Below are 13,423 nucleotides of genomic sequence, written 5' to 3' on the forward strand. Positions count from 1 at the left end.
TAGGAGTGCCTGGGTGGCTTAGTCAGTTAAGCGTCCAACACTTGCTTTCAGCTTAGGTCAAATCCCACAGTTTGTGATCCATGTCAGGATCTGCGCTGACAGTGCACAGCCTGCTTGGGATTCTCTCTCTCTGCCCCTTCCCTGCTCACGCATGCATGCACACATATGTGCTCTCTCTCTCTCTCTCTCTCTCCCCCCTCTCTCAAAATAAATAAATAAAAAGATTATAACGGAAGGTGTGGCTTAGTTGGTAGAGCACGTGACTCTTGATCTTGGGGTTCTGAGTTCAAGCCCATGTTGGGTGTAGAGATTACTTAAAAGTAAAATTAAAGGGGTGCCTGGGTGGCTCAGTTGGTTGGATGACCAACTTCGGCTCAGGCCATGATCTCGCAGTTTGTGAGTTTGAGCCCCACGTCGGGCTCTGCGCCGACAGCTCGGAGCCTGGAGCCTGCTTCGGAGTCTGTGTCTCCTCCTCTCTCTGCCCCTCTCCTGCCCACATTCTGTATCTCTCTATCTCTCAATAATAAACGTTAAAAAAAATTTTAAAAAAAAGTAAAATTGAAAAAATGACTGTAAAGGAAAACATGAACATAATAAAAGAGAGAAATGGGGTACTATATAATATTATATAAAAGACCCCAATCTATTTTACAGATGAAAAATAAAATATCAAAAATGAAAAATACATTAGATGGCTTTACCAGACTGAAGACCACGGAAGAAAGCCCAAAGATACAGCAATAGTAATTATCCAAAATGAAACAGAGAGGGGAAAAAACAATTGTTGGTGCAGGGGAGAGGGGGAGAGGAGAGGGGAGGGTGAAGAACAGATCCTCAAGACTTGAGACAATAGCAAGCAATTTAACCTATGAAAAATTAGAGCACAGGAGAGGAAGGACAGAAAAACTATTTGAAGAAATAACAGGCACATAGTATATGTTCAAAATTTATTGACAGATTTATTTAAACATGGAAAAGGGTTATAAAAAACAAAATGAAAATATGTATGTAAATGTAAAAGTTATCAGAAAAGCTCTGTGGAGGGGTGCCTGGGTGGCTCAGTGGGTTAAGTGTCTGACTCTTGACTTCTGCTTAGGTCAGGATCTCACGGTGTGTGTGGAGCCTGCTTAAGATTCTCTCTCTCCATTTCCCTCTGCTCCTCCCTCACTCATGCACTCCCTCAAAAAAGAAAAGAAAAGGAAAGAGAAAAGAAAAGCAATGTGATAACACAGAAAGACAGAGGCTTTAAATTTAAAAAGATTTGGGTTGGAGTCTAGCTCTTATTCTTAAAACTTATATGACTTGGACAAATCACAATCCATCTGATTCATTTTTTTATCTGTAAAATAAGGCTGGTAATCTGTCCTATCTACCGTATATTTTGTCAAGAGTTGGAAATAATATAAAAAGTATTCCATAAATCACATATTGAATAGCAACTTACATGACTCATAGTAATTATTTAGGGAGAAGATTGTTAGGCCAACACTTAGTTTATAAAAAGCAAGCATATTAGGGTGAGTTCCTCTCTGACATTACACCTGGTCCCACATCTCCCCTCCCCTATGCCAAGAGTTAAGAAAAGCTGGGGCACCTGGGTAGCTCAGTCGGTTAAGCATCCAACTTCAGCTCAGGTCATGATCTCGTGCCAACGTTTAAAAACAAAAACAAAAACAAAAACGTTTATTCTTCTTTAAAAAAAAAAGAGCTAAGAAGTTTTTTGGAATACATCATTTTATATGAAACAAAACTCTCAAGTCATCTTTTTTATGCCAGATAATCCCACTCATCAATTAACCCATACAGTGAGTGCTCAATAAATATTTACAAGTGATGAGTGAATCTACACCGATTTTCTTCTTTTTTTTCTGGGGGCAGATAAACCAAATGAAAATCTTGGGGGAAAAATTTCAGGAAGACTCCAAAGGTGAAGCCCTACAAAAATGACTAATTCATCCTATCTCCTCACTCTTAGCTGTAGATTTCAAGATACAAAAGAGTAAACAATGAAGTTGCTGCAGACACATATACTATTTACTCAAAATCGGAACTACTGTGATGAACCATATGAAACTGCTGTTTTTTTGTTAAGTCAAATATGATCAAATATTAGAAGTGCTGGTAGGGGGACAGGGGCAGTGGACCAAGCAAAGGGAAAGATACTAAACAATATGCTGGGGCAGAATATTCCCAAATCACTGAATATAAAATCTTTACCAACAAATGTTGTTTACATAAAAACTGTAAACTCACAAGTTATAAGGCAGTGCTTTCTGGAAGCCTACCCCACTAGGCTATGTATTTGTGTGGGAGAACAGCAGGATGTTGCATGAGCTAGCAGGAGGCAGAGCTGGAGAAAGAGGCATAGATCATCCCACTAAAGAATGTAAATTTGTCTCCACAAGAGGAAGGGAACCACACCAATGTCTTCTGACTTCTGCTTTCACTGCTCTACTTTCTCCCATTTTAGATATGCTTTCAAGTTGGAAATCAATATACAATAGTATAAATTCTTGAAACTTCTTAAAATGATAAACAACTGTGAGTTCCTAATAAACAAATCAACTGTAATAGGAGACTGGAATTTTAACTGTTTCAACACTTATTCAAAATGAACTCTGCTACCAAATAACCTCAAGAAGAAGGCTTACATACTGCAAATATTTCGCAATGCCCTTAATGTATGATTAATTTATGTATTTATACTTTAATATAGATTGTTTCACAAGCCAGAGAATGCTGCAACCTTAGCAATATCAAAGTCTTTACATATTATTCCCCCTCTGAAAAGTTGCCAATTTTCAGGAAAATTTTAGTGATTTTGAAATTTATCTGGTTTTACAAAGGGCAAAAAGAGAATCAATGCGTTCTTTTTCTCAGCTAATAAAAAGCTATGTTCTTAGTCATTCCATTCTACAGAGGGAGGATCTGCGTTAAGTAATGCTGTCTTCAGAATACAAGAACTAATTCTTTTCCTCTCCTATTTAAGAACGGGACTTTCCTCTTTGTCTGATTGGCAGTATATTCCAAATTTAGGCATCATTTAGGCCATGAGAACTGAAGAACATTTGGTAGAACTGAATTCCTCTACCCAGAGAATTCACTCCTTTGCACTCCATAATCTCAAAGTGCACACATTTTTAATACTCAGTAAAGACTAAATGTTCTTGATCTTCCTCTTCAAGTAAGTTCAACTAAAGTTTTCATGAAGGAGCCTAGGAAGAATTACATAAAAGGTGTGACACATTACATTTCACTTCACATTTCTTTTAAAACAGTGAACATAAAACCTCATCTTGAACAATTTCATCTGCAACAACAAAGAGAAAGGGAAGGCAAAGACCATTTATGGGCAAATGCAATTTGATGCATGGTCTACATATTTTAAAAAGTTTGATCCTCACCATAACCCTGTGGGAGTAGGTTTCATATCTCAGTTTTATAGATAAGAAAATTGAAAGTTGGAGAAATTAATTTGTCCAAGGTCACAGTAAGCGATAAGTGAGCTGGGATTTGAATCCAGGATTGTAACTCTGATTTTTAAATCTTCCCTTAATAGGTGTGCTCAGTAGATGGCACTAATTTAATAGATGGCAGATTTTGTTCATAATTAAAGCCCTCCTTTACATCCCCTTCTCCCTCCTTGAAATTTCTGTCCACTTCAGAGTGGTTATCACATTACAGAGCTGCTTTGGACAGTGCAGGAACTTTGGGAATTCTGTTAAGTGACCTACAGGCTCTTTCTAGTTAAACTTGAGTTACAAATGAAAATACCTTCTGTATCTTTCTTTAAACATTTCTTTTTCTTTTATTCTTTGTTGTTGTTACTCTGCACTTAAACTGATTTATAGCTTGTATGCACATTCTCCTGGTTAATTTTTCTTATATACCATTTCAACTCACTGTTTATCTTGCTTCTGATTCTAAATATATCACACTTGTTATTTTTTTTTAAAGGGACACAAAAACAGTTTCAGAGTCTGTTCTATTTTATAAGTGTACAGATCCAGGAATTCAAGTCAGCACCCATTTTCACTATGACTTCCCCTACAAAGAGTTATACATGTTATTCAAGCCTTCATTAGGAGAAGGTACTATAAATACTATGAATTCAATCTAACATAACTTTCCAATTTCAATAAAATTATTAAAACTGAATGAAAATAGATGCCTAGTTCTCTTAATTGTTTTTAGATTCCAGTCCACACTTCTTGTTCCTCCACACTCTATTTTGATGCAGATACAAGGATTAGTACTGGCACTGTTCAGAGGACCATCACTTGAGCTTCCTTCGTAGGTTTCAAATTTATGTAACTCAACCAAAGATGAACCACTTACTGACTTCCAGTTTTATGAGTATTGCTCTTCTCAAGCTAAAGGAGCGCCCCTTACAATTCATAATTTAGACACAGGGAAGACAAGATTCATCCATAAACCAGATTAGGAGACATTTTAAGGTAGCTAAATTAAGAATTTCATGATATGGGGGTACCTGGCTGGCTCAGTCAGTACAGCGTGAGACTTTTGATCTCACGGTGGTAGGTTTGAGCCCCACTCTGGGTGTAGAGATTACTTAAAAATAAAATCTTAAAAAAAAAAAAAAGGAATTTCATGATATGAATAACCAATTTAAGAAGAATGAAGAGCTTTTTTCTGATTCTCCCAACCATTTCTTCTACTCATATCATAAATGCCCATAGCATTTAATTTACCATTCTTCTATGATACTATTTTATAACTTATATTAATAATTTTTAGTAAAACTATCTTTTTCTTCTTCTAGATCAGCCCTAATAGACATATAATATAAACCACATCTCAACCTTGTTATATAGTCATATTAAAAAATAAAAAAAATTGACTTTAATAAAGCACTTAACCCAATATATCCAAAGTAAATTGTCATTTAAACATGTAATCAATATAAAAAATTAATGAGACATCTTAAATTTGGTTTTTTTTGTACTAAGTTTTTAAAATCAAGTGTGTCTTTCACACTTATAGGGCATCCCAATTCAGACAATTCATGTTTCAGTTTCTCAACAGCTACATGTAAGTGGTGACTACCACACTGGACTACCACAGGGACAGAAGGAAGAGGAATGAGCTATTTTACAGTTGGACAGACTTGCTTTCAAATCTTAATTCCACTACTTATTAGCCCTGAGGCAGTCTCCTCATTAAAAAATAATTAATAATAATAATAATACATCTCTGATAGGATTAAATGAGACATAATGCCCAGAAAACATCTGGTCTCTTAGCTAGCACAGGGCACACAAAAAGCCTTCAATAAATGCTAACAATTACCATGTATTTATACCCTCTACCACTAAGCACAGTGTCTTACACATAGTAGGTATTCAATAAATGTTTGTTGAAGGAAGAAAAACTAATTTGCATGACATCCTATAACCCATTTTAATTGCTTCTTTTTCAAATATATAAATATCTCATATAAACAAGTAAGTTTTGGGGCACCTGGGTGGCTCAGTCAGCTGAGTGTCCAACTTCAGCTCAGGTCATGATCAAACGGTTTGGGAGTTTGAGCCCCGCAATGGGCTCGCTGCCACCAGCGAAGAGCCCCGTTCAGATCTTCTGTCCCCCTTTCTCTGTCCCTCCCTCCTGCACTTGCACTCTCTCAAATATAAATATTTAAATAAATAAACAGGTAAGTTTTATTTTTTGGATTGTTGCTGACTAAATTGTTTTTGAACACATTAGGCGAAATATACAAAAGGAAATGTACCATTTTATCTTTCAGACTGTTCAAGTATTTTACTTTCTTCCAAAAAAACAATGAATTATTAAGCAAATATATGCTATTAAGCACTCTTTATCAAAAGACTTCTTAAAAAAGTATTTCTTGGGGTGCATGTGACTCAGGACCTCAGGATTATGAATCCGAGCCCCATGTGGGGTGTAGAGATTAACAAAAGTATTCCTCATCAATAACAGTGGTATTTTACAGGTAACTCTCAATTATCTGCAGGAATATTTTTATCTCAGGTTGGGATGAAAACACATCCCATTTCTGGGCTTTACTTGAAAAACAAGCCAGTGGTATATGTAAAACCCTTTACAATCTGGACTCTGAAAAAATTCTCAAGCTCTCTATTTCAGACAGTACAACCCCCTAAATTTCTTAAAGCATTTTCCCTTTTCACCTGTGCTTAGAATTCACTTGCACATAATTGCTTTCTTACAGATCACAGAATCGCAAAGTATCAGAGCTATTAAAAGATATTCCAGTCTTGGCATTTTCCAAAGCATGTACCGTAAAAGGTACATAAAAGGTAAGCAAGATAATTTCGGATGGTATTAGTATTGTATACTTTAACTGCCATATATTTTGTTTAGTGTATATTAGAAAAATATAACTGTCACATCAAACTCAAAAATTCATGTATATCTTCACTTATGACATGGTTAAAGTAGACAGTCACAATTTAAGCGAGGGGAAATTTTTTTTTTAATTTTAATTTTTTAGAGAGACAGAGAGAGAAACAGTGGGCTTGAAAACACAAGCATGTGTGAGCGGGGGAGGGGCAGAGAGAGGGAGACAGAGGATCCAAAATGGGCTCCAAGCTGACAGCAGAGGCCTGACACAGGGCTGGAGTTCACGAACTGCAAGATCATGACCTAAGCAGAAGTCAGCCGTGTAACCAACTGGGCCACCCAGGAGTACCAAGGGGGCAGGAAACTTTTAAGCTTAGAGTAGCAAAGCTGGAGTCCACCCAAGTTTAAATCCTAATTTTCTGCTCTTTTCATTGCCCTAAAGAATCTACTGTCTATACGACATCAAGGGATTAACACTCTCCTATATAACTGTTTCTTGATTATAATCTCATTTATCAAACCAATTATAAGCAGTGGCGGTGTCTTAAAGTACTAGTGTTCTTTCACAATGACAGGTGCAGAACAAGAGATCAAAAATGCCTTGATTTTGTGGTTAGATTGCTTCCAACCACTGAGAGTTAGCACTGGAGGAAATTCCACATTGGCTCAAACAGAACAATCATAATATATCCTAAACTCAAACAATGTTTGGATTAACTGCCATTTGCATTATTCATATCACTATTTCCTCCCATGAATGAAAAAGGAATCAGGAGATGGTATGCCTATAAATCCTAGCGACCATACGACATATGCATGCAGAGGATATAAGAAACTTGTACAGGTTAAATAACAGGGGTCTTACAAATTGTATTACCCAAACCTGTCATTTAATACATGAGGAAACTGGGACTCAGAGTGGTAAGAGGACTTGTTCACAGTCATATGGTTTCCTAACGGCAGTGCCAGCTCTAGTCCTAGTTCACTGTGCCGTTCCATGGATTCAATACAAATAGTAGAGAAATATATCTAAATTTTTCCATTATACTAGTACAAATCCTGCTTAAGGTGAGATCGGATTTGAAAATCTTTTCATTAAGCAGAAATTCTGCTCATGATGGACTTAAACTAATAAATTAAATTAGCTTTGTCTAATAATGCTGGTCTGTCTGCCTGAGAAACCTACAATATTCCAATGCATAGGAGCTGTTGCTACCCAACTGTTCTTGGTAGTGAAGAAAAGAGGATTCTAATTCCAGGTGACTCTTCTTATTTTGTGTACATTTCTGAACCCCTGGCATTCTCAACAGTCTCAATTTCCTTAGCTGCAACCATCCATGGCAGATTGCAAAGCATAAGGTCTTTTGAAGTCAAAAAGAACTTAATGAATACCAGGTCTTACCACTTAGGACATAACATCAGACAAATCACTCCATCTCTCTGAACCTGTTTCTCAACTAAGGTAATAAGATATTCACCTCACAGGACTATCAAGAGCATTAAATGAGATGATATAGACAGTGCAGAACATGATCTTAGGATACAGTTAAGTGAAAGGTTAAGAAGAGAATAGAGGCACCTGGCTGGCTCAGTTTGTGGAGTGTGTGACTCTTAATGTCAGGGTTGTAAGTTCAAGCCCCATATTGGGTGTAGAAATTACTTAAAAACAGAAATCTTAAAAAAAATTTTTTTTAAAGAAGAGAGTAACAAAAATTCTCACCTATGAGTTTAAGAGCAGGTTTATGGTTTGCAATGTTTAAATGTTAATTCCTGTTCAATACATAAAATATCTTAAATAAGTATCTACATTTTTTTTTTTAAGTCCTTGTCAAAGATACATATTGAAGTAGTTAGAAAGTGAAATGACATGTATCTGGGACTTGCTTTAAAGGATGCCAGTCTCCCAACTCCTGTGCCATACAAACAAAATTAGTAGAGATAGGTGAAAGTGGGTGATGCATACCATGGAGAATCACCATACTACTCTATTTATGTATATACTTGAAATTTTCCATAGCAGAAAGTTATTTATTTGTTTATTCATTTACTTACTTAATTACTTAATTTTAAGTACACTCCATACCCAGCATGGAGCCCAATGCAGGGTCTGAATTCACGATCCTAAGATCAAAACTTGAGCTGAGATCAAGAGTCAGATGCTAACCAACTGAGCCACCCAGATGCCCCACAAAGTTTTTTGTTTTAAAACCCAACAAAAAACAACACAAATAAAAAGCTAAGAAAAACTATACACATAAGTAATAAACTTTTCCCAAAAAACTAATGTCTCCATCAGAAACTTCTCAACACAAGATAATACTGGTCATTTCAGCCAAAATAAAGTATCTTAAAATTACTCTCAATACAAAGCATGTTTTATCTCTTTATTAAATACTAACTAAACAGCAGTATCTTCTCTTTCTTTGGTATTATTATTCCTCCACCTGGTAGAATAGCCTACAGTATATTTTTTCCTTTTTCCCCTTTATACATCCTTGTTATATTTTTTTAATGACTAGAACTACCATTAGTTCTATATGTATAAACAAGTATGTAAATATACATGAATGTATACACATATACATATGTATATGTATATAAAAATAACTAGGATTACTATACTACCATTACTACTCTTACATCTATTATTTAATAGTGCACCCATCGGGTATACTTGACCTTTTAAAGTTTGTTTGTTTGTTTATTTATGTATTTTTATTTTGAGAGAGAGATGGAGAGCATGCAGGGGAGGAGCAGAGAGAGAGACAGAAAGAATCCCAAGCAGGCTCCACACTGTCAGTGCAGAGTCTGAAATCACAAACTGTGAGACCATGACCTGAGCCAAAGTCAAGATTAGAACACTTAACTGACTGAACCACCCAGGTGCCCCTATCCTTGACCTTTTAAAAAGCAGGACTCATCTGGGGCAGCTGATCCAACTTCGGCTCAGGTCATGATCTAGCAGTCTGTGAGTCTAAGCCCCACGTCAGGCTCTGTGCTGACAGCTCAGAGCCTGGAGCCTGCTGCAACTCTGTGTCTCCCTCTCTCTCTCTGCCCCTACCTCGCTCACACTGTCTCTCTCTCAAAAATAAACATTAAAAAAATTTTTTTTTAAAAAAGCATGATTCATCTGAAAGGATTAAAAAAAATCCCTCACATAACACATAACCTTCAAAATAATGGGCAAAGTGAGGAAAAGCTGTGAACTATAGCCCATTTGCAAATTTACTATACTTTACACATAGATTTTTAATTTGTTGGCACATGATGCATTAAATAAACTGAAAGTATCAGTTGAAATTATTTAAAGGTAACCATAAATACCTGCAAATAACTTTTGTAAGTTAATTACTATAAAACTTTGAACACTACACTACAGTACAACCTTAAAATATCTGAACTTAAGACTTAACACTATATACTCCAATCTTGTTTCAAAATAAAAACGTTTACTGGGGCGCCTGGGTGGCTCACTCAGTTGAGCTTCCAACTTTGGCTCAGGTCATGATCTCGCGGTGTGTGAGTTCGAGCCCCACATCGGGCTCTGTGCTGACACCTCAGAGCCTGGAGCCTATTTCAGATTCTGTGTCTCCCTCTCTCTCTGACCCTCCCCCATTCACGATCTGTCTCTCTCTGTCTCAAAAATAAATAAACATTAAAAACAACATTTTTCAAAATAAAAATGTTTACTATACTAACATTTATTATTATTATTTTGTTATGTTTTATTTATTTATTTTGAGAGAGAGCGAACAAGAGTGGGGAAGACGCAGAGAGAGAGGGCACGGAGCCTGACACAGGACTCAATTCCACAACCTTGGGATCATGACCTGTGCCAAAATCAAGAGTCAGATGCTCAACCGACTGGGCCACCTAGGCAACCCTACTATACTACCATTTAAATACTCACACGCTTTGCCTTTTCATAATTTTCATAGCAAGTACACAGAGAACAATCTTCTCCAAATTTGTATCCAAAGGGATAAAGAAGCACATTATGTCAACTTCCCTATCAAACAGTCCCACTTACCAAAAGGCAAAGACAAAACATATTCCATAATTTCACTTCAAATGTGCCTAGGCAGTTTATTTCTTTAATTCAGATATACTCTTTCAAACATATAAATGAGATTTAACTAATTCTCAAACTAAGTGTGTTAAAACTTCCTTCTGCCGTCTTTAAAGGAAGAAAAAGTAGTTTCAAAATAGTTCCACCTCCAGATGCTTGGCTGGCTCAGTCTGTAGAGCGTGCAACTCTTGATCTCAGGATTGTGAGTTCAAGCCCCACTTTGGATGTGGAGCCTACTTAAAACAGAAGAAAAAAAAAAAAAAAAGGTTTCACCTCCTGAGAAATAACAGTCATTCATGGTACTCTTCTTTCAACTTTTAAGTTTATAAAATTATAGGAAAATTAATTAAATTGGAAGTTTGGAAAGCCCTGCTCTCCAAAATACCCCACCTCCAAACTACATGACACCTTTTCTTTCTTCCTCAGGAGCTAAAACTGACTCCGTTAGTTTATTCATCCTCAATCAGTCGGCAATATTTACTAAGTCTCAGCAATGAATTAGGTACTCTGGAAAGTTACAAAGGAAATACAGGAGCTACTAACTACCCTCAAGGAGTTTATATATCATCCCCATAAAGGAAAAAAAACAACAACAAAAACATAGTTACTGAAAAATATCTTTGCTGAGAATCTCACAGTCAATGTGGAGCAAAGACTACATCTTCAAGCCAGGTTCTTTACACTAAGTAATGCAAGACAGTGTCCACAAAATTAAACACACTCCAAAAAGTGGCCAAATCTAAGTTATTTATGGATTACATATGCTGCTACACACTTCTACATGCATGACAAAGGAAGCCAGCTCCCATAAGTGGAGGTTTCCAAACACCCCTAATGCACACAAAGAAAGAGACATGTACTCCCTGCATGGGCCACTTTCCCATGGGCTTTCCCTGATAACATCCTGTTTCTGCCACAACCACTAACAAAGTGTTCAGTCACCAATATCAGGGTCCTACTTTGAGGGAACAACATCTATTATATACCCTCAGAGACCAAACAGAAAATTCCAAAAAGCCTGACAGTTAAGAATCTTAGCTGTATCTACAAGAGAAGTAGCTGAAAAACAAGGAATAGCAATGGATTATCCTTCTAGTCTTCAAGCTGTAGATGAGAAGTCATCTGCGGCCCCACATTTCTGTTGGCTCTGGAAACTTCCTTTCTGTCTTCTGATTATGTATGTCTTTTCCTCTTGTGAACTACTCTGTATAGAATACTAGATAAAGCAGATACCACACTGGGATGGGGGTAGGGGTGTACTGCCAAAGCTAGCAATTTTCTACAAACCAGGGGTCTTCCCATGATCATGAACACCCCAGACAATTCTGATGATACAATTCCCCAAATAAAACTGTTATCAAGAGCAGTTTCATTCTATTTGTCAACCTTTGGGCCTAATTCTATACACCTAAACCTTAAAACAAAACAAACCCCTACCAGATTTGCTCCGACACTTTGATAGTTGTCAAATATTCTGCAGCATTAAATCTAGAAAGGACATTCTCTGTGTCACTTAACTGAATCACATTAAAGAATATCAAATCTAGATCTCATTAAGAGGTCCTGTTAAAATCATATTCAGACGTCAGAAAGGCAAGATCCCACAACCCAATCACAAATACTGTATAGGTATTACAGCTTCGACTGCTGTCCCAACTTTTCAAGCTTTGGGACTCTAAATTACTTGGAGTAACAGCTTAAACTTGAGATGCACTACAAATTGACCAAAAGAAATTAAGAAAATAAAAGGCATACATTAGTTTCAGCACGTATTCATAGTAAGAATTTGCGAATTAGAAAAGAATAGGGTAAAGACAGTAAATTCGATGTTTGGACTACAATACACATCAGAACAGAACCCGAGCTACCTAAACAAACCTTACCTACTGCCAATAAACAGAAGAGCGTTTCTTAACGGCTTAAGTACGACAACCATTTTTTTTTTTTCATGTTTAAAACGGCTGCTACAAATTGTCCAAGTCGAAACACATAGGAAAATTCTAAGCCGGTCTTCGGCGAGGAGCTACTGTGCTTAGAGCATCACACAAAAGACCGAAGCAAACATAAACACGCTCTGGGCCTTCGCAGATAGCGGCCAGGAGCCAGGGTCTGACTCCCAGACCCCCGCCCCGGCGAGGGAATGGGGAGTGGGGGTGGGGTCCTCTTCTCGGAATGCGCCGGGGAGCTAGCTAGGGACGGGGAGGGAAGGAGCGAGTGCAGCACGGAGGAAGAGAGAGAAGCAGCGCACCGGCGTCAGCGGCTTCCAAGGCCGGCAACACCCTCAGGCCCGCACCAGGCCTGGCCCTCCCGGCTCCGTCCCGCCTCCTCCTTACCTCCCTCACGTCCTGCAGGCACTCGAGCACCGCCAGGTTGTTGCTCCAGGTGTGCTTGGGGCACACACGGGTCACGTCCTCCCTGCAGGACTCTTCCTCCGCTAGCTTCCAGCCCCCGCCAGCCCCGCCGGGCCCCGCTCCGCCCCGCCGGGCCGGAGGCCCACCCGCCGGGAAAGGCGGCTGCGGCGGCTGAGGCGGTTGCTGCGGTGGCTGCTGCTGGTGCTGGAGCTGAGATGACTGAGGCATCTGGAGCAGCGACTGACCCGCCTGCCCGCCTCCTCCAGTCTGCCCTACAAAGGACGGAAAGTTGGCCCCCGGGCCCTGGCCCTGGCCGTGGCCGCCCTGGCCCGGGAGTTTCTGGGCCCCGGCCGCCGCGAGCAGCAGCAGCTGCAGCGCCGCCGACAAGCGGAACATCCTCCGTACACGTCCACACGCCGCCATCTTGGGTCCGCGGCGAGCTCGACGCACCCGCCGGCGCCGCGTATTTAAATGAGGGGGCGGGGCGCGGGCGGGGCCCGGTGGGGCCCACCCGAGCCCCTCCTCTGCTGGCGCCGACTGGGGTACTGAGAGCAGAGCCCCGGAGGAGGCTGCGCTTGAAACGGCCCACGCCCTGGGCCTTAGAGGCTCTTTGCCGGGGAAATTGCTGGAGTTCCTTAAAAAGCCTGGGCAGGGCGGCTATGAA

At 39.1% G+C, this 13,423-nt stretch overlaps 1 protein-coding gene across 4 annotated transcripts in view; it reads right to left on the reverse strand.

Annotated features, from left to right (window-relative positions):
- GLG1 (golgi glycoprotein 1) overlaps positions 1 to 13,186 on the reverse strand; it is a 148,404-nt gene extending 135,218 nt beyond the window's left edge. For all 4 annotated transcript variants that reach the window (XR_006197242.1, XR_006197243.1, XM_042919583.1 and 1 more), the window contains exon 1: positions 12,742 to 13,186. Coding sequence is in view for 2 of the 4 variants with exons in the window: in XM_042919583.1 (XP_042775517.1) it covers positions 12,742 to 13,182 (441 nt within the window). In the remaining 2 variants the exon portion in view is untranslated. The remainder of the gene's footprint in view (positions 1 to 12,741) is intronic.
- Between the last annotated feature and the right edge of the window lie 237 nt (positions 13,187 to 13,423).

The sequence above is a fragment of the Panthera leo genome, chromosome E2 (assembly GCF_018350215.1).
Source record: "Panthera leo isolate Ple1 chromosome E2, P.leo_Ple1_pat1.1, whole genome shotgun sequence".
In the NCBI taxonomy this organism is placed as follows: domain Eukaryota; kingdom Metazoa; phylum Chordata; class Mammalia; order Carnivora; family Felidae; genus Panthera; species Panthera leo.